At 40.4% G+C, this 20,606-nt stretch overlaps 1 protein-coding gene across 1 annotated transcript in view; it reads right to left on the reverse strand.

Moving 5' to 3' along the window:
• sdf4 (stromal cell derived factor 4) overlaps positions 1 to 20,606 on the reverse strand; it is an 85,480-nt gene that overhangs the window by 24,893 nt on the left and 39,981 nt on the right. The window contains exons 2-3 of the mRNA XM_043675817.2: positions 8,207 to 8,343; positions 193 to 306 (exon numbers count right to left, since the gene is read on the reverse strand). Coding sequence (XP_043531752.1) covers positions 193 to 306; positions 8,207 to 8,343 — 251 coding nt within the window. The remainder of the gene's footprint in view (positions 1 to 192; positions 307 to 8,206; positions 8,344 to 20,606) is intronic.

Consider the following 20,606-nt stretch of genomic DNA (forward strand, 5'->3'; position numbering starts at 1 on the left):
TTTATAAGAGATGTATGGTTGTTTGTGTACACATCTGAAATGAATACCAGTTCTTTTACCATCCATATAGTCTTGAATATTGTGTGCTTAGTTTTTGGGGTTGGACTTGAAATTAATAGCAGCTTGTATAGGATGCACAAAGCAAAAGAGAAATGTGTGCATTTTGTTAGTTTATTGCTAACACAGACTCACTTTCTTCATCAATCTTCAGTTCTTCATTGTTCTTGATTTTCTCTGCAACCTCTTCCTCATTAAACCCTTTACTTGCAAGAAATTTGATTCGATACTCATCCCAGGACACCTGACCTACAGAAAAAACAGTACATGTTTTAAGTTAACAAAAAGTGTTTGCAGTAAATTCTGTGACATTTGTTTCTTTCATGCAAAACAATTGAACAGTTTCCATTTGAGGCAGGATCTCAAACTGATCCCAAAGTTAGAAATTACCCCATCAAACTCGCTCTTGCCCCATTCTCTCATTCATTTTTAAATCAAAGAAAAATTGGTTCTCTCTTCCACTTCAAGAGTATTTGCCACCACCATCACTTGCATTGGTCTGCCGGATGCAGTCATTGCCCTGTATTTGAAGCAGAGGAGGGACAGAGCGAGAGGGTGACCAACAGACACAGACTGACAGAGAGACAAATTTAGCAAAGCTGGATTTACAATCTGTCAATGAAAAGTGGAAACCCACAGGGTTCACTATAGCGCTTGTATTCTTCCACATCTGGAAAAGAACATGAGCAGTTTCACCTCAAAAAATGGAGTTAAAGACTTTCTTTCAAGAGATGGGTCAACAGTTAGCATTTAAAGAGAAAAGCTTTTACACGGTGACCCCCATATCCATGAGTCCGATTTCCAATTTACTGCAGCCTGAACATATCATAGGGAATGTTCCAGAACCAGGGACCAGGAGGCTGCTGGGAAGGTACGTTTCCCTTTTAAATGAATGGGTTTGCACCCATCTGCAGTAGATCTTGGAGCGTAACCCCTCCTCTAGGTAAAGGGGTCTACTGTATTTCTATTGTGCCTTTAATGACATCAGAACATCATAAAGCACTTAACAGCTAATGAAGCACTTCCAAAGTATAATTATTGTGGCAAATATAGGAAACACACAGCCAGTGTGTACACAGTGAACTCCAGTGAACTCCCACAAGCATCAGTGTTATTGCGACGTGGTAATCTGTTTTACTGATGCTGGTAAAGGGATGATTATTGGCTAGGACTGCAGGTATAACCCACTGCACTTCCTCAAAATGATGATGTGGGGTTTTAGGGATGTGGCCTTGGTATCAGGTTCAATCTGAAAGACAGCACATCCAAGAGTGCAGCATTACCTCAACACCACACAGGATGTGTCAACCTTGACATTTGCACTCCAGCCCCTGGAGTAAGACTTGAATCCACAATCCTCTGACTCACCAAAACCCAAATAGCACTTTCTAAACCCAAACCTCTACTACCTAGGGACAGTACCACCATCTGCAGGTGCCCCTTGAAGCCAAGCACCATCCTGACTTGGATCTATATCACTGACCTAAATTCTGAATCTATGCCCTTTACAGAACAGTGGGTGTACCAACACTCCAAGGACTTGAGGAGCCCAAAGTGCCTTATCACTACCTTCTCAAAAGCATTTAAAGATGGGCAATAAATACTGGCCTAACCAGAGACACTTCCATCTCAAGTAATTATATAAAAAAATTAAGGAAGGAAATACAGAGATATAAATTAGGAAATGGATCAAAGATTGAAAGTAGATCTATGCTCAAGACAGTAATCTTGTGTTTATAATGGTTATGTATGTATATCCAACAGACTGCTGGATGACATGGAGAATTGGGTTAATGTTTAGAAGAATTTTGAAATGCTTCTACCAGCAAGACAACACAGGATAAGTAATCTGCTTTGTGTTAACAAATAGAGGCCCATTAAATATTCTCTGGCAAGCTAATAACAGCATATTATTCAGGGAATGATAGGTATCATTACTTTTTCTTCCTGTATCTCCTTCATGTCACATCAAAACAACCACATTGTGCAGATTCCAGGGCTGATGGTGGTATTTAGCGGTGCCTCTTCAGTACCTTAATGACTCCACATCATTGCAGCGACAATGTAACCAGGCTATATATGGCTGCTAAAATCCCTGAAAATGTAAATTTAAAAAGGAAATCCAGAAACATAAGCCTTGCAGAAATAATTTTGCTTCAAGTCCAAAAACGTCCATCAAATAGGTTTCTAAAAATATTTATACTGAATATTTTGCAACGGACTTCATTTGGCAAGATTGTTAAAGGAATTTGTTGCTTGTCACAACACTGCTATAATTTACTTCACATCTGGAAAGCAATTCTTTTTACCACTGTGAGAAATGTGAACTCCTTGGTTCAGGTAGATGCCAATTTGGATGGTATTTTGGACTGTTGGGGAGATTACTGTAGTTTATGGTGCTGATCAGCTTATTCAATGGCTTATGAAATACTGTGGAGGTGCTGATGTTGGACTGGGGTAGACCAAGTCAGAAGGTTCTAGTCCAACAGGTTTATTTCGAATCACCTAATGAAAGTGCAGTGCTCTGAAAGCTTGAGGTTTCAAATAAACTTGTTGGACTAGAACCTGGTGTCATGTGACTTCTGAATTGCTGAAATACTCAACACAGCCGTCACAAAATAATTTAGCAACCAGAAATATTCGCTGGATATGGCAGAGCAACACAGCCAAGAAGTGGATATAAACCAAAGAGCTAACAAGAGCTAAGAGTATTGTAAATAGCCTCATTAGAGGACAGTTTTAAAAGGAAGACGGGAATTGAGACTGGTTTTAAAAAAAAGTACAGAAAAGGCAAATCCAGCATTTATATAATGTTTTTCACAATCAACTGAAAGTGCCTTTCAGCCAATTAAGTACTTTTGAAGGTGGTCACTGGCGTAATGTAGGAAACACAACAGCCAATTTGTGCACTGCAACTTGCTCATCACTTGATCAGCTTTTTGACTGATGTTGATCAACTTAAGGTTGACCATAACCTTAAGTAACTACTCATAGAATCCCAACAGTGTGGAAGTAGGCCATTCAGCCCATCAAGTCCAAACTGACCCTCTGAAGTGTATCCCATCCAGACGCAGACCCCACCCTAACTGTAATCCTGCATTTCTCATGGCTAATCCACCTAAACCATGTATCCTTGGACTATATGGGCAATTTAGCATGGCCAATCCACTTAATTGCATGTCTTTAAATTGTAGGAGGGAACCAGAATACTCAGGAGGAAACCCATGCAGAATGTGCAAACTCCACACAGTCACCAGAGGATGAAATTGAACCCAGGTCCTTGATGCTTGAGGCAGCAGTGCTAACCACTGAACTACTGTGCCTTCCCTGAAGTAGTGCCATAGAATCTCAACATTTACCCAAACAGATAGGGCCATAGTTTGAAGTCTCATCAAAAAGCCTGCATTGGAATGGGCTCAACCAATGGATTGGGGCTTGACTCAAGAATCTTGCAGCTCAGAGGCAAGTTCTAGCTGACATAAGTAGTATGGAGTATATGGAACTTTTGACTAAAAGCATTTTGAGGTTATCACCAGATCACTGCAGGGACATGGTTGGAGAAATATATGCTTCACAAAGCAAACAGTACTGGGAGTTAACTGATCATGGCTTACACTACCAAAAAAAATGGAAGCAGTGTTCACAAAGCTATGAAAAAGGGAAATTAATAAATATTTGGAACCTGCTTTTGTAAAGGCATCAGAAGAACAGAACTAAAATGGACAAATCATTCAAACAGACAGCACAGGAAGCTGAATGGCCTCTGCCTGTGCTGTAAAACTTGACCCAACACCTAATCAAACAATTTGTGAAAATGGTCTCTCTTTTGTGGCAAAATACTGCCCACTCATGGCCCTTGAAAGAATCAGATTAATATAGAAAATTGGAAAATACTTAATTGAAATTTACATTAGATAAGGAACTAAAAGATGCTGAAAATGCATGACCAAAAATAAAACTTGCATCTATATAGCACCTTTAACAAATAAAACAAAAATCAGACAGACAGTCAGCCACGTAACAGAACATAACAACGAATAAACAAACGCTTGAATCAAGAGATTTGTTTTAAGGAACATTCTAAAGAAAAAGAGAATGAGAGAGGTTTGTTGGGGGAATTCCAGAACTTAAGAGCCTTGATTGTGAAGGAATGGCTGCCAATGATGGGTGATTAAAATTGAAAATGCTCAAGAATCAAAATTGCAGCAGCACAATTATGATGAAGGCTGTTGTGGGTGGAAAAGATTGTAGAGTTCAGAAAGCACAAGGCCATGGAGGGACTTGAAAACAAAGCTTACAATTTTTTAAAAATCAAGATATTAATCAGGTACAATCTCGGTCAGCAAGTACAGAAGCAAATAGGGAATTTGGATAGGATCAGAGTTTTGTTGTGTGGCAATATCATCATGCTAAATGGGATAGATTTCCAGCAACTTGAGATTGGACGTTCATGAGATGCTATGGGCCACCAACAGCAGCAGCAGAACGGCACTTCAATACAATTTACAACTCCATGGCTCTATCGTTAGCATCAAGCCAGGCAATCAACTCTGGCTTAATGATAACTGCATGCCGGGAGCTAAATCAGACATACCCAAAAATAAGGGGTCAACCTAGTGAAACTACAACAGGCTAACTTGCAAACCAAACAGCAAGGGATAAACACAGCCAAACAATTCCACAAACAGCAGATCAGATTTAAGCTCAGCAGTTCTGCCATGCTGTGAAAGGTGGTAGACAATTAAGCACTTCACTGAGAGGAGGACATTCCACATCATAAGGTCAGAAGTGGGGATATTCAATGATTGCACAATGTTCACCACTATTTGCAACACATCAAATGCTGAAACAATCCATAACCACATGAAGCAAGCTGTGGACAGTAACCAAGCTTAGGTGGATAAGTGGCGTTAGCTGGATGACTTAGAATGATGTCAACAGCACAAGTTCAAATCTCACATCAGCTGAGGTTACCATAAAAGGACTGTTCTTCTCAACCTCTCCCCTCAAATGGAGCATGACCACCCTCAGATTAAGCCAACCCCAGTTGACTCTCTCTAATGAGCGTGCAGACCTATGGTCCAATAGAATTATGGTGACTTTATATTTAAATCACATGCCTATTACCATCTTCCTCACCAGGGCAAGTAGGGATGGGAAATGCATTACTAGCCAGCATCATCCAGATTCCACAAATTAATATTTTTAAAAACTTGAAGGGTTTAATGTGCAGTTATTAACAATCAAGTATAAAAATGTGCCTGCTTGCCATCTAAAGTTGACATGCGATCTTACATATCTTATTAAAATGAGTTTATCTGAGGGAACAGAAAGACAACACAGTCTTGTTTGCCTTTCTCATAGCTCCCTTCATCAAATTATATACTTTTTTTTACAAATTCCCGCTGCAAACAGTTGCGACTATGGTGGCTCATCATACTACAAAAGCACAAACCACATCTAAGGCAGACTTTTATCGTTGCAATTACATGTGTCTGATGTAAATAATGGTCCAGGAAATTTGTTTCACTGTGACCACCACCGCTTAAACCACTAGTTTCACAGGACACAACTTCCTGTGGTGATGAACTAACAAGTGTGTGATAACTCCTTATTTTGCATTAAAGGTCATGCAATCACTTGATGTATGCGATTGCTCACCCTAGAACAGGAATTTAGTAGAGGTTCAAAATCAGGAAGGGTTTGAATAGAAAGACAGAGGAATAATTTCCATTGGCAGGAGAACTGGCAACCAGAGGACACAGATTAAGATAATTAGCAAAAGAAACAAGATAACGGTAAGAGTTTTGAGCAAAAAATAAAGACAGTTCTGATGGCCAGGAATACACTGCCTGAAAAAGTGGTTGAAGCCAGTTCATTCAACAACATCCAAAAGGAAATTGAACAAATATCTGAAAAAGAAATAAAAAGCTGAGGGGAAGGAGTTGGGGAGTGGACAGCTGACCGTCAGACACTGACTAAACTGCTCTTTCAAAAAGCTTGATGTGCCAAATTCCCCTGTGATCTTAATTGTTACGTTCTTCCTTGCCTAGATTTTTTTCCAACATTGTACTTCTTCGTGTCCTGTTTTTAGGATCGGATTCCAGCACGGAAACAGACCCTTCGGTTCAACTCGTCCATGCCAAACAGATATCCTAAATTAATCTAGTCCCATTTGCCAGCACTTGGCCCATATCTCTCTAAACCTTTCCTATTTATATACCTATCCAGATGCCTTTTAAATGCTGTAACTGTACCAGCCTCCATCACTTCCTCTGGCAGCTCATTCCATACACGCATCACCCTCTGCATGAAAATGTTGCCCTTTAGGTCCCTTTTATATCTTTCCCCTCTCACCCGAAACCTATGCCCTCTAGTTCTGGACTCCCCCATCCCAGGGAAAAGACCTTGTCTATTTATCTGATCCATGCCCTCCTGCTTTTATAAACCTCTATAAAGGTCACACCTCACACTTTAGGGAAAAACAGCCCCACCCTAGAGCTCAAATCCTCCAACCTTGGTAACATCCTTGTAAATCTCTGCTGAACCATTTCAAGTTTCAAAACATCCTTCCAATAGGAAGGAAACCAGAAATGCATGCAATATTCCAAAAGTGGCCTAATCAATGCCACATGACCTCCTAACTCCTATAGTCAATGCTCTGACCAATAAAGGAAAGCATACCAAACACCGTCTTCACTATCCTATCTACCTATGACTCTATTTTCAAGAAACTATGAACCTGCATTCCAAGGTCTCTTTGCTTAGTAACACTCCCCAGGACCTTACCATTAAGTGTATAAGTCCTGCTCTGATTTGCTTTTCCAAAATGCAGTACCTCGCATTTATCTAAATTAAACCCCATCTGGATTGTACTCTGAGGTAACCTGCTTCGCTGTTGACTACACCTCCAATTTTGGTGTCACCTTCAAACTAACTATACCTTTCATTTCCTAATATTTCAATATCCCGTAACTCTAAATGGTTAAACACAACTAATTGAAAAGAGCTCTTCAGCTAGGTGGAACTTTACAGAAAACTACTACTTGCTGTGAGAATGGGGTGGCTAATAGATGGAGCTGATTAGATTTACTGATATATTTGATCCATGATCAATGCGTCGTTTCCTGACTGCCATCTGTTCGGAATTAACATTACCAGAGGATATTTAATACCAGTTTCTTTCAAGAAGTTAAGGCTTCAGGAAGGGGGATCAAAAGGAAACAAATTCATCACAGAACTTCATTCATATCGAAAATAAAGTGCAAGACATCTTTCAGCACCTGTTATGACGAAAGGCAGGTGAACTTATCAGATTGTACTCTTCATCAGAACTGAAAACCTAACCACCAAATTGTGCCAAAGACACAAGAAAAAAGGGTGGGGAAAAAGCAACAAGCATTGTAGTTACAAGGAGGAAGTTAATGACCTCAAAAGCAGCAAATGCTTCAAGAGATGTCAGGAAAACTAACCAGATGACTTAAAAAAAAACAGAAGATTCCGAAAATAGCCAAGGTTGTAGCAACCAACAACACCAATAGTTCTAGAAGAGGTTCTGTTGAAGCATTTTGAACAGTTAGGAGCTAAACTAAAGAAAACTCCAAGATAATAATATCCTAACAGAACAGTTCTCTCTTTTCCCAGTACTGATGCCAATATCCCATAAATCAGGATCTACTTCTCCCACATCATTCTTTGTAATTCTTCAAATCTACCACAAGCAATGTTTATAGTGAAAGGATTTTGATAGACAAATTCGGTTTGAATGAGTTAGTTAATACAAAATTACTTCTTTAAAAAAGTTCACTGTATTGGTTGCCCAATAAAAGAATGTTTGAACTATTTATGTTTTAATTTGTTTATTACATTAAAAGTCTCAAACATGGAATCCTGTCCTTTGGGAAACTCCCCAATGACTGAGAGAACCATTCTTTAAAAGCTCTGTCTTTGAGGATTGTAACAAATATTAGCAGTGGAAAATTTAGAATCCTTAAATAATGTTTTTGGGAAAATTTATTTTACTATTTGAATTATATAATGTAACTGTTTCAATAGGTAGTATTCTTTGGAAGCTGTTATAGATGGAAGGATAGGTAGAGAGATTTAGGGAGGGAAGAAGTTTTGTGGACACAAAAATAAATTACATTACCATCTCCATCAGGATCAACAGCTTTGAAATGCAGTTTGTTCTCTTCATTGGCCTGTTGGAAATGCTCCTCGGTTTTTTCCATGATCCATCGCTGCATCTCACTCGCACTAATTTTCTTGTCGACATTGATATCAACCCTGAAGAGGAATACAGTACACTGGTGATCCTTGCTGTTAAGCAGAAAATAATTTAATGTTTTGCAACACTGACAAAGCAATTGTCATTAGATCTTGAAGTTGCTGTGATCCTTTGACATATGAAGAATGTGAAATAGCAGGAGTGGACTATTCGGCCCCTCGAACCTGCTCTATCATTCAATAGGGTCACGGTCAATCCACATCCCTGCCTAACATTGATAACTTTCCATTGCCTTGTTCATCAAGTATCTAGTTCTGTTGAGAAAATATTCTAGAACTCTTTCTCAAAAGATGAGGAAACAGAGTTCATAATCTTCAGAGAAAAAAATTCTCATCTCTTAAATAGGTGACCCTCATTTTTACACAGTGACCCTCTATTCCAGACTCTCCCATAAGAGGAAACCTTTTATTCACATTCATCATGTTCAGCACCCTGTAGTCGCAATCATGTTTCTGTTCTCCATAACCGCCAGCGAACACAGAACATTACAGCGCAGTACAGGCCCTTCGGCCCTCGATGCTGCGCCGACCTGTGGAACCAATCTGAAGAACAATACAAACAGAGCTTCTTCATAATTCAATCTGCCCATTCCAACAGTTGGTCTAAAAAACCTGCTCTGAACTACTTCCATTGCATTTATGCCCTTCCTTAAATAATGTGTTCAAAACTGTGCACAGTACTCCAGAGGTGCCAATGCCCTGTATAATTGAAACACAATATCCCTACGTATAGAGTCACAGATTCATAGAGGTGTACAGCACAGAAACAGACCTATGCATTAAGTATATTTGCAATAAACAGTAACATGGTTAACTTTAAATTACTTATTGTACCTGCATACCTTTTGTGATTGATGCTCAAGGACAGCCAGATCCCACGGCAATTCAGAGATCTACAATCTCTCATCATTTAATAATAAATCTTTTGAAAAATTCTTCCAATAGAAATGGACAATTTCACATTGTCCCCACACTATATTCTATTTGCTACATTGTTTCACATTAACCTAGCTTCCTTAGATCCTCTTCCCATATATATTTCTCCTCTGCAATTAGCATCATTGGTCACTCTTCTGGCCACAATTTGTTTCAACCACTACTCCAGCGGTTTGCCATTAACCAGTTTGGTTGTTAAACAGTTGATATGTCAATTACTCACAAGAAAAAGCTACATTCCTTTCACGTTCAAATAAAGATCTCAGTCCTGTCGCAGCGAGTGATCTGGGTGAGCATCTAGATCTTGGAGTAGAAATTTAAGACGGATTAATGCCAAACAGATTTACAGCTGACAAGACTGTGCACATGTATACTCAAGAAAGCCAGCTAGTGAAGGACAGAACAGAAGGCAAATTTTATTCAATCTAATATTGAGTGTGAAATATTACAACAAACCTCCCAACTCAACTGAAGTCCCTTCATACCTGCTCTAGTGAAACCTCAAATAATACACTCTACATTTAATGTCAATGTTTAATCATATGTACTCATCATATGTATTCATCATAAAGACTTTCCAGACAAATTAAATTCTTATTAAAATTGCACTTGCAAAGTTAAATGAGTTACATCTCAAACAGTTGACGATGTTGTGCTTTTAGACTTGTGATTCAGTTCAACAAATTAAATTGCACGCTTCTGTTTCAAAGTGTCACTCCCACAAGACAAGATTATCCTAAATAGTTTTAAAAGCTATGTTTTAACATGAACTTTGCTAAGCTAAATCACAACTACCAATGATCACATGATGCAAATTGATCACAATTTCTGGAAGGATTTCATTCAGCAGTTACCAGGACAGAACTCAGACATCAGCTTCGCAGTCCACAAATGTGAAAGACCACCAACAAATGTATCTCCAATCAGTTCAAAACAATTTGCAACTCCATTTTTCTACTTTTCTCCATAACCCTTGATTCCCTTACTGATTAAAACTCTCAGCCTTGAATATTCTTAATAACAGATTCACAACCCTCAGAAAAAGTAGTCCAGAGAAGAATCCAAGGTTGATCCTGGGTACGAGAATAGGTTGACTAAGTTGGCCTTGTATTCATTGGAGTTTAGAACAATCAGAGGTAACAAAATATTATTAGCGAGTTTGACAGGGGAGAAAGTGAGAGATTGCTTCCCTTTATGGAAAAGTCCAAAACCAGGAGTATAATCGAACCTTTGAACCTTCCAGCTCAGCAAGCAAACCTACATCGAGGAGTATCATCTCAGACTAACATGTGGCCCTTTTAAGGCAGAAATAAGGAGAAATTTCTTTGCTTGGGTAGCATTTCCCTTAAATTACTTAGCATCAAAGGCTTCCTCAGCATCAAAGGTCCGTATGAGGCAGAGCTTTCCAGACCCAGAAGTCAATGCCACTATTGGCATGCCAATACCAATCACCAGACATGGAATAACAGAGCAGTAATGCGCAGCTTAATAGAAACGCTGCTCTCTGGGAATGGTGAATCTGTGGAATTATTTACCACAAAGGGCTGTACAGGCTGACTCATTAGGTATACTCAAGATTTTCAATCAGTAAAGGAATTAAGGATAATGGCGAATAGGCAGTTAGGGAGTTGAGGATTATTAGAACAGGCATGGTCTAACTAAATGGCAGAAAAGACTCGATGGACCAAATAGTCCAGTTCTAGTCCTACATTTTAAGTTTTTTTTAGAAGAGGTCAGGGAGAGGTGGCAATTGGAACAAAATCTGTGGTAAGTACTTCATTTCTAAAAATAAATACACACTATATTCAGAAATGAATCAGGGACAGCCAATGTCATATCTAATGACTGTGCTTAGAGAAAAACTACTGATTTCACAGCTCCTACAAAGCGATTTTCATAATGCAATGCTTTTGGAAGCAATCACGTCTACTTAACTTCTCCAATAATTTCTTTGATTAGTGCTGACTTATGTTGTACAGTAATTGAACTGAGTTCAGCACTAATACAGAGCATCAGTTAGTAAGCTGCAACTTTTCTGAGAAAAAAGCAGCCGTAACCATTTAGAGGAAAACAGAAAACACTGGTAATACATTGCCAGTCTATCAGCAATGGAGTGAGAAAAATAGAACAGGGTTAAGGTCCGATTTCCAGTATTCTTGCTTTTCTTTTCTTAAATCCTGTAATTGATTAATCAGCAGGAATTTTCTTCCTCCTGTATAAAATTTATTGCCCACAATGTTTGTTTTGGGCCTCTCTGGTTAGTCCCCTACAATATGCTCTCTGTAAACATGAGTTCATCCAAACTGTCTGTGTTATAATTTTCTCCAAGTCCCATCCATCCCTGTGCTCCTTGACCCACACTATCTCCTAGTCTTGTAATGTCTCAATGTTTACATTCATCAGGTTTTCAAATCCCGCCAGAGTCTTCTTATCACACTCCATCTCTGTAACTGCCTCAAATATCTGTCTTTGACAAAATTCTCAGTCAGCTATCCTGATATCATGCAATATGGTTTAGTGTTAAATTTTATTTCATTATCTTATGTACAGTGCCCCACGTGACAATTTCCGAAGCCAAAAGTCACTACATAAACAAAGCTGTTATTCTGACTCAACTACGCTTCCATTTGTAGCATTGTTAATTCCAAGTGCAAAGGTCTGGGTTCAAGCTCCCCTCCAAAACAGAGCAAAAGAATCAAAGCTCACATTCAATATAGATGAGGGAGGTCCGCATTGTTAGTGGTGCTGTTCTTCACATGAGAAAATGGAGGGTCCATATATATGTTCAGATGGATGCGCCATGAATTATTTTGAAGAGGAGCAGATAGTTCACCCTGTTGCCCTGATCTTAAAAAACTGACCATGAGATGTGGGAGTTGCTAAATAGATCTGCATTTATTACTTGTTTCAAATGCCCTGCAGAAGATGGTGAGCTGCCTTCTTGAACTGCTGCAGTGTTTGGGGCATCAGGATAACAACAGTGCTGTTAGGAAGGGAGTTCCAGGATTTTGACCTAGAGAAATAGTGACAGAATGGTAACATAGTTCCAAGTCAGGCTCATTTGCAACTTGGAAGAGAATTTGCAGGTGGTGGTGTTCCCATGCATCTGCTGCTCTTGTCCTTCTTGGTGATAGAGTTCATTGATTTAGAAGGTGCTATCTGAGGAGTATTGGTGAGTTGCTGTAATGCATCTTACAGATGGTTCATACTGCTGCCACTGTGTCACAGCTGAAGCATATACATGGTGAAGGTGGTGGATGGGGTACCAATCAAGTCTATTTTCTCAATGGTATCAAATTTCTTGAAGTCGCAACCATCCAAGCAAGCAGAGAATATTCCATCACACTCCTGATCTGCATCTCCTCATTTTTTTTTCCCTTGTTCTTCTGTGCAGACCACCATGGTGAATGCTTGGCAGTGACTTCCAAAACCAGGAGTCAATGCTGGGAACAGCATCAGCACACCAAGTGGAGAGCACAGAGATGCTGTGCAACTGTCCAGCTTAGAGAAAACATTTGGTCCTGACTTGTGCCTTGTAGATAGTGGACAGCCATCAGAGACATGAAGTAAGTTACTTCCTGCAGAACACAGTCTCTGACCTGCTTTTATAACACAGTATTGATATCATAGAACAGGCCATATGACTCATCAAGTCTGATAAAATTATACCATACTACAACCTGCATGAGTCTCACTTCCCAGACTAGTCCGACTTTCTTGAATATTATGACATTTCAAGTGCTCATCCAAGCATACTCTAAAGATTGTAAGGTTTCCCATCTCAGTTACCCTCCCAGGCAGTGCATCCATTTGGCTGACCAGAAAACTAAACTGGATCAATGTTAACTCTTAGGATGTCAACCGTGATGGTAATCACATTGAACATCAAGGAACGAGAGTTGCATTCCCCCATGTTGAAGATGCTCATTGCCTGGCATCTCTGCAGCAAAATGTTACTTGCCATTTATCAGGCCAAGCCTGGACGTATACAGGTCATGTTGTATCTGAACATGGACTGTTTCAGTATCGGAAAAGTCATGAACAGTGCCAGCCATTGCATAATCAACATTCCAACTTCCTGGTTTCATGACAGATGAAAAGGTTACTGGAGTAGCAACTGAAGAGAAGGAACTCCTGCAGTGAGTGATGTCCAGCATCCACAACCACTTCCCTTTATGTTAGGATTGTTTTTCAATTAACTTCCAAATTCTTTTCCTTCCAGATTTTAAATTCAATGTTAGTCTTCTGCAACATTGAGATTGGATCCAATGTCACCAGAATATTTGCCTGGGGTTCTGAATTTAGTCCTCCAATAGTATTATCACCACATCACTGCCTAGCCAATGCTGATCCTTCAATCAACCTCACAAAAAGCAGATTATCTGGGTTATTACTGCATTGTTGTTTCTGGGAACTTGCTGTGCATGCATTAGCTGCTGCATTTCTTACATTCTACAAGTGACTAGCATTAGAGAATCTCATTGCTAGATGTCTCAAAAGGCTTTATAGCCAGTCATTAAAACTGCTAAATAATTCCAAGTTTTTTTCATTTTTTTTACTCCTTCTCTACCTTTTGCAATTTGGACCAAAGTGACCTGTGGGGGAGCTTCACATTCAGGGCTACTGCAGTTAGACCAAATAAAGGATATGTAAAGATATAAAGCAGCCTTTCTGGAAAAAAAAAGTGCCAGAATTACAATGTTTTACTAAGGAAAAGGCTGGGAAGACTGAAAAATACATTCTCTTCATCAAATGCTGGTGGCCAAAGCAAAGGATTGTCCTGGGTTCTTTTACATACACGAGTGGACAGAAAAGACCTCAGTTTAGGTATCACCAACAGTGCTGAACTCCCTCAATGCTACATTATATTTTGCCCAGCTCCTGGAATAGGACTCCAATACAGAACCAGTGACACTCAGATGGAGGAAAGGAAAAATTTCTGGCTGTAAGAGCTGCTCTATTTCTGAGTATTTTAGGTGTTGGAGGCGATTTCCTCGAATTCCAGGAGTAGCAATTACTGTTTTATATGCTGTTGCATTGTTTTTCCAAAGTTCCAAATCAAAGTCAAAACAACAGTAGTTTAAAAGGAAGAAGAGAAGACAAAGGAAGCACATGGTGAGGATAGTGCAGGAGAGAGAGAGAGAGAGAGAGAGAGAGAGAGAGAGAGAGAGAGAGAGAGAGAGAGAGAGAGAGAGAGAGAGAGAGAGGGAGAGAGAGAGAGAGAGAGCCTGTATAGTTACCGCCTTTGCTGTCTGAATTCGTGTATCGCTGGACATCGGAGTGCATCTGGGAAAATTAAACAGTGAAATTCACAACTAATCTTGGAGGAACTGTTGGGCAAAGTTCACAGCACAGAATCAGATAAGTTAATTGTTGTTTTAAGTCTGTCCAAGAGAAAGGCTGCAGTAGTGCGTATGGTGGATTCTTTCTTGATTATATGTTTTTGGAGATAAGTCTCTTGATTAAACTTAAAATATAAGCCATAGCTATTAATTTAACCTGGGGCAGTGTTTGTAGAGGAATAAGACAATGTTATTTACTGGGTCTGTGGATTGTGAAGGAGCAAAAATGGCCTTTGCAGTGATATGTACTTCTTGTCAGATCTGGGAGTTTAAAGAAAGTTTAAGGGTTACTGCAGATTATATCTGCCATAAATGCTGTTGGATGAGAATCTTATCAGATCGAGTGGATCAGTTGGAGAGACAGATAGAAGTGATGAGGAATTTGCAACATCAACAGTGTGTGATGGATGGCAGTTATAGGAAGGGACGAAAGTCTCAGATACAGTCACATAGATGGGTTAACTCCAGGAAGGGTAAGAGAGGTAGGCAGCTAGTGCAGGAGTCTTTTGTGGATATACCTATTTCAAACAGGTATGCTGTTTTGGAAAATGTAGGGGGTGATGGATTCTCAGGGGAACGTAGCACGAACAGCCACGTTTCTGGTATTGAGACTGGCTCTAATGCAAAGAAGGGTACGTTGGTGTCCAAGAGATTAATTGTGTTAGGGGATTTTGGAGTCAGAGGTACAGACAGACGTTTCTGTGGCCAGCAGAGAAAAAGCAGAATGGTGCATTGTTTCCCTGGATCAAGGATGTCTCAGAGAGGGTGCAGAATGTTCTTACAGGGGAGAGGGGCCAGCAGGAGGTCATTGTCCACATTGGAACCAATGACATTGGAAGGGAAAAGGTTGAGACTCTGAAGGGAGATTACAGAGAGTTAGGTAGAAATTTAAAAAGGAGGTCCTCAAGGGTAGTAATATCTGGATTACTCCCAGTGCTACGAGCTAGTGAGGGCAGGAAGAGGAGGATAGAGCAGATGAATGCATGGCTGAGGAGCTGGTGTATGAGAGAAGGATTCACATTTTTGGATCATTGGAATCTCTTTTGGGGTAGACGTGACAAGAAGGACGGATTGCACCCAAATTGGAAGGGGACTAATATACTGGCAGGGAAATTTGCTAGAACTGCTTGGGAGCATTTAAACTAGTTAGGAGGAGGGGTGGAACCCAGGGAGATAGTGAGGAAAGAGATCGATCTGAGACGGGGTACAGCTGAGAATAGAAGAGAGCCAAACATTCAGGGCAGGCAGGGACAAGGTAGGACTAATAAATCAAACTGCATTTATTTCAATGCAAGGAGCCTAACAGGGAAGGCAGATGAACTCAGGGCATGGTTAGGAACATGGGACTGGGATATCATAGCAATTACGGAAACATGGCTCAGGGATGGGCAGGACTGGCAGCTTAATGTTCCAGGATACAAATGTTACAGGAAGGATAGGAAGGAAGGCAAGAGAGGAGGGGGAGTGGCATTTTTGATAAGGGATAGCATTACAGCTGAGGGAGGAAATTCCAGGAAATACATCCAGGGAAGTTATTTGGGGGGGAACTGAGAAAGAAGAAAAGGATGATCACCTTATTGGGATTGTATTATAGACCCAATAGTCAGAGGGAAATTGAGGAACAAACTTGTAAGGAGATCTCAACTATCTGTAAGAATAATAGGGTAGTTATGGTAGGGGATTTTAACTTTCCAAACATCGACTGGGACCGCCATAGGTGTTAAAGGTTTAGATGGAGAGGAATTTCTTAAGTGTGTACAAGACAATTTTCTGATTCAGTATGTGGATGTACTTACTAGAGAAGGTGCAAACCTTGACCTACTCTTGGGAAATAAGGCAGGGCAGGTGACTGAGGTGTCAGTGGGGGAGCACTTTGGGGCCAGCGACCATAATTCCATTTGCTTTAAAATAGTGATGGAAAAGGATAGACTAGATCTAAAAGTTGAAGTTCTAAATTGGAGAGAGACCAATTTTGACGGTATTAGGCAAGAACTTTCGAAAGCTGATTGGAGGTAGGTGTTCGCAGGTAAAGAGACGGTTGAAAAATGGGAAGCCTTCAGAAAGGAGATAACAAGAATCAAGAGAAAGTATATTCCTGTCAGTGTGAAAGGGAAGACTGGTAGGTATAGGGAATGCTGGATGATTAAAGAAATTGAGGGTCTGGTCAAGAAAAAGAAGGAAGCATGTGTCAGATATAGACAGGATAGATCGAGTGGATCCTTAGAAGAGTATAAAGAAAGTAGGAGTATACTTAAGAGGGAAATCAGGAGGGGGAAAAAAGGGACAAGAGATAGCTTTGGCAAATAGAATGAAGGAGAATCCAAAGGGTTTTTACAAATATATTAAGGACAAAAGGGTAACTAGGGAGAGAATAGGGCCCCATAAAGATCAGCAAGGCGGCCTTTGTGTGGAGCCACAGAAACTGGGGGAAGATACTAAATGAAGATTTTGCATCAGTATTTACTGTGGAAAACGATATGGAAGATATAGACTGTAGGGAAATAGATGGCGACATCTTGCAAAATGTCCAGATTACAGAGGAGGAAGTGCTGGATGTCTTGAAACGGTTAAAGGTGGAAAATCCCCAGGACCTGATCAAGTGTACCCGAGATCTCTGTGGCAAGCTAGAGAAGTGATTGCTGGGCCTCTTGCTGAGATATTTGTATCATCGATAGTCAAAGATGAGGTGCTGGAAGACTGGAGGTTGGCAAACGTGGTGCCACTGTTTAAGAAGAGCGGTAAAGACAAGCCAGGGAATTATAGACCGGTGAGCCTGACCTCAGTGGTGGGCAAGTTGTTGGAGGGAATCCTGAGGGAGAGGATGTACATGTATTTGGAAAGGCAAGGACTGATTCAGAATTATCAACATGGCTATGTGCGTGGGAAATCATGTCTCACAAACTTGACTGAGTTTTTTTGAAGAAGTAACAAAGAAGATTGATGAGGGCAGAGCAGTAGATGTGATCTATACGGACTTCAGTAAGGTGTTCGACAAGGTTCCCCATGGGAGACTGATTAGCAAGGTTAGATCTCATGGAATACAGGGAGAACTAGCCATTTGGATACAGAACTGGCTCAAAGGCAGAAGACAAAGGATGGTGGTAGAGGGTTGTTTTTCAGACTGGAGGCCTGTGACTAGTGGAATGCCACAAGGATTGGTGCTTGGCCCTCTACTTTTTGTCATTTACATAAATGATTTGGATGCGAGCATAAGAGGTACAGTTAGTAAGTTTGCAGATGACACTAAAATTGGAGGTATAGTGGACAGCAAAGAGGGCTACCTCAGATTACAACAGGATCTGGACCAGATGGGCCAATGGGCTGAAAAGTGGCAGATGGAATTTAATTCAGATAAATGCGAGGTGCTGCATTTTGGGAAAGCAAATCTTAGCAGGACTTATACACTTAATGGTAAGGTTCTAGGGAGTGGTACTGAACAAAGAGACCTTGGAGTGCAGGTTCAAAGCTCCTTGAAAGTGGAGTCACAGGTAGATAGGATCGTGAAAGTGGTTTTTGGTATGCTTTTCTTTATTGGTTAGAGTATTGAGTACAGGAGTTGGGAGGTCATGTTGCGGCTGTACAGGACATTGGCGAGGCCACTGTTGGAATATTGTGCGCAATTCTGGTCTCCTTCCTATCAGAAAGATGTTGTGAAACGTGAAAGGGTTCAGAAAAGATTTACAAGGATGTTGCCAGGGTTGACCGATCTGAGCTACAGGGAGAGACTGAACAGGCTGGGGCTTTTTTCCCTGGAGCGTCAGAGGCTGAGGGGTGATCTTATAGAGGCTTACAAAATTAGGAGGGGCACGGTTAGGATAAATAGACAAAGTCTTTTCCCTGGGATCAGGGAGTCCAGAACTAGAGGGCATAGGTTTAGGGCGAGAGGGGAAAGATATAAAAGAGACCCAAGGGGCAACTTTTTCATGCAGAGGGTGGTACATGTACGGAATGAGATGCCAGAGGATGTGGTGGAGACTGGTACAATTGCAACATTTAAGAGGCATTTGGATGCGTATATGAATAGGAAGGGTTTGGAGGGATATGGGCCGGGTGCTGGCAGGTGGGACTAGATTGGGTTGGGATATCTGGTCGGCATGGACGGATTGGACCGAAGGGTCTGTTTCCATGCTGTACATCTCTATGACTCTATAACTGAGCCACAGTTGACCCAGAACAACAGCTAGCATTTATAACAGTGACATTTCAGAGTAAAATTTGTATTCCCAGCACTTTCCGTTTTGAAAAGAAATGAGGACGAGGAAAATTTGCTCAAAACCATGAAAGGTAAAGTACATCCAGAGAAGGAAACTGTCTGCACTTTGTAAATACATCTTCATTTAGGTCTGCTGTGGGTGTAAAACAAAAGCATAACCACATAAAATTCACATCTTCATCATTCTTTCCAAAAATCTCAGTTTTCTACCAACCATTGCTCTTTATCAATGTAGTTTCAGTGTTATTTTAAAATGAGTTCTTCATGTCTTTTCCCCACACACACACACACCATTCACCAAAGTGTGTGGGCACAAACCCGTTTCCAGGTCTCAGTGAATGCTGACTGTGAACTTTTACATAACACTACCTTGCAACAATAGAGATATAGACATCTCCCTTGGCAATATAATTGGAAAGGATTAAACAGGGAGGCAGTTAATGTTCTGAGGTCCTGGGTTCAAATCCAGTCATGGCAGATGGTGGAATTTGAATTCAATAAAAACAAAAACATCTGGAATGATGACCATTAAACCATTGTTGGAAAATATAGCTCAGTAATATCCTGTCAGGAAGGGAAACTGCCATCCTCATCTGATCCAGCCTACGTGTGATTCCAGCCCCACAGCAGTGTGGCTGTCTCTCAACTGCCCTCCAAAATGACCTAACAAGGCACTCAGATTATATCATTCACTACAAAGTCTCAACATACAGCATGTGGACTGCAGTCGTTTAAGTAGACAGCTTACCACCAAGAGCAACTAGGCCAGGCAATAAATGCTGGCCAAGGAACAGACTCTGATAAGTAAATTTTAAAAATGCAGCTCTCCGGCCCTGGTTGTAGAAGCACCTTTAAGCCAATTGAAGAAAAATTCCATCAAATCTCATGTGATTTAGATTTTTGGGAGACATCATTGAGCATGAGCAAAGGTTGATTCCGTCAAAACTGATTATTTCATCCCTGTGTCAATCATAACACTTTGACTCATGCAGAGATTTCAATGACTTAACAGGATGTTTTGCAATTCTAGAATGGTCCTTTTACATGGTCCTACCAGAGGTTCACAAAATTCAGGCTGGTCTCAATTTCCATTCTGATCTGCATTAAGAATAATCTCAGTCTGAGATAAATGCAATCAGCTGGAATATCCCTTGAATGGAGGAGGAACGGGAATACCTTGCAGGGGCCTGTCCTTGATTACTTGCGAAAGGCTGTTCAAAAGCAAATTTGTAAATTACGGATTGGAGCTGTATTGTGTACACTAAGTAGAATTCAAGGAAAACAGCTTCACTTATTTACTTCCTATGGTGCCACATCTAACACACTGCTTTGAAAGTACTGTTAAATACGATCCCAGCAAAACTCTGGCTCAACAAAAAGAGAAACTAATAAGGTCATAAATGAAAAAAATTAAGTCACAGCACCATAAAATGCTGGCTTGGTTCTCTTGTGACATAGTGGTGGTAGTGTCCTTACCCCTAAACCAAGAGGCCCAGGTTTAAGTCCCACCTGCTCCAGAGGTATGTAATACCATCTTTGAAAAGATAGATTAGAAAAATAGGTAAAATTAAGATTAGGTCAGCTTGTGTTTACATAAGCTGAAAAGTGTGGCATTGGAAAATTACAAGAGATCAGGCAAAATGTTCTACATTCCTGGTGAAGGGCTTATGCCCGAAACATTGATTCTCCTATTTCTTGGATGCTGCCTGACCTGCTGTGCTTTTCCAGTGCCACACTTTTCAACTGATTCCAGTATATGCAATCCTCACTTT

This window comes from Chiloscyllium plagiosum, unplaced genomic scaffold (assembly GCF_037043375.1).
Source record: "Chiloscyllium plagiosum isolate Xiang-an unplaced genomic scaffold, Cpla_swu_hap1 HiC_scaffold_37, whole genome shotgun sequence".
In the NCBI taxonomy this organism is placed as follows: Eukaryota; Metazoa; Chordata; class Chondrichthyes; order Orectolobiformes; family Hemiscylliidae; genus Chiloscyllium; species Chiloscyllium plagiosum.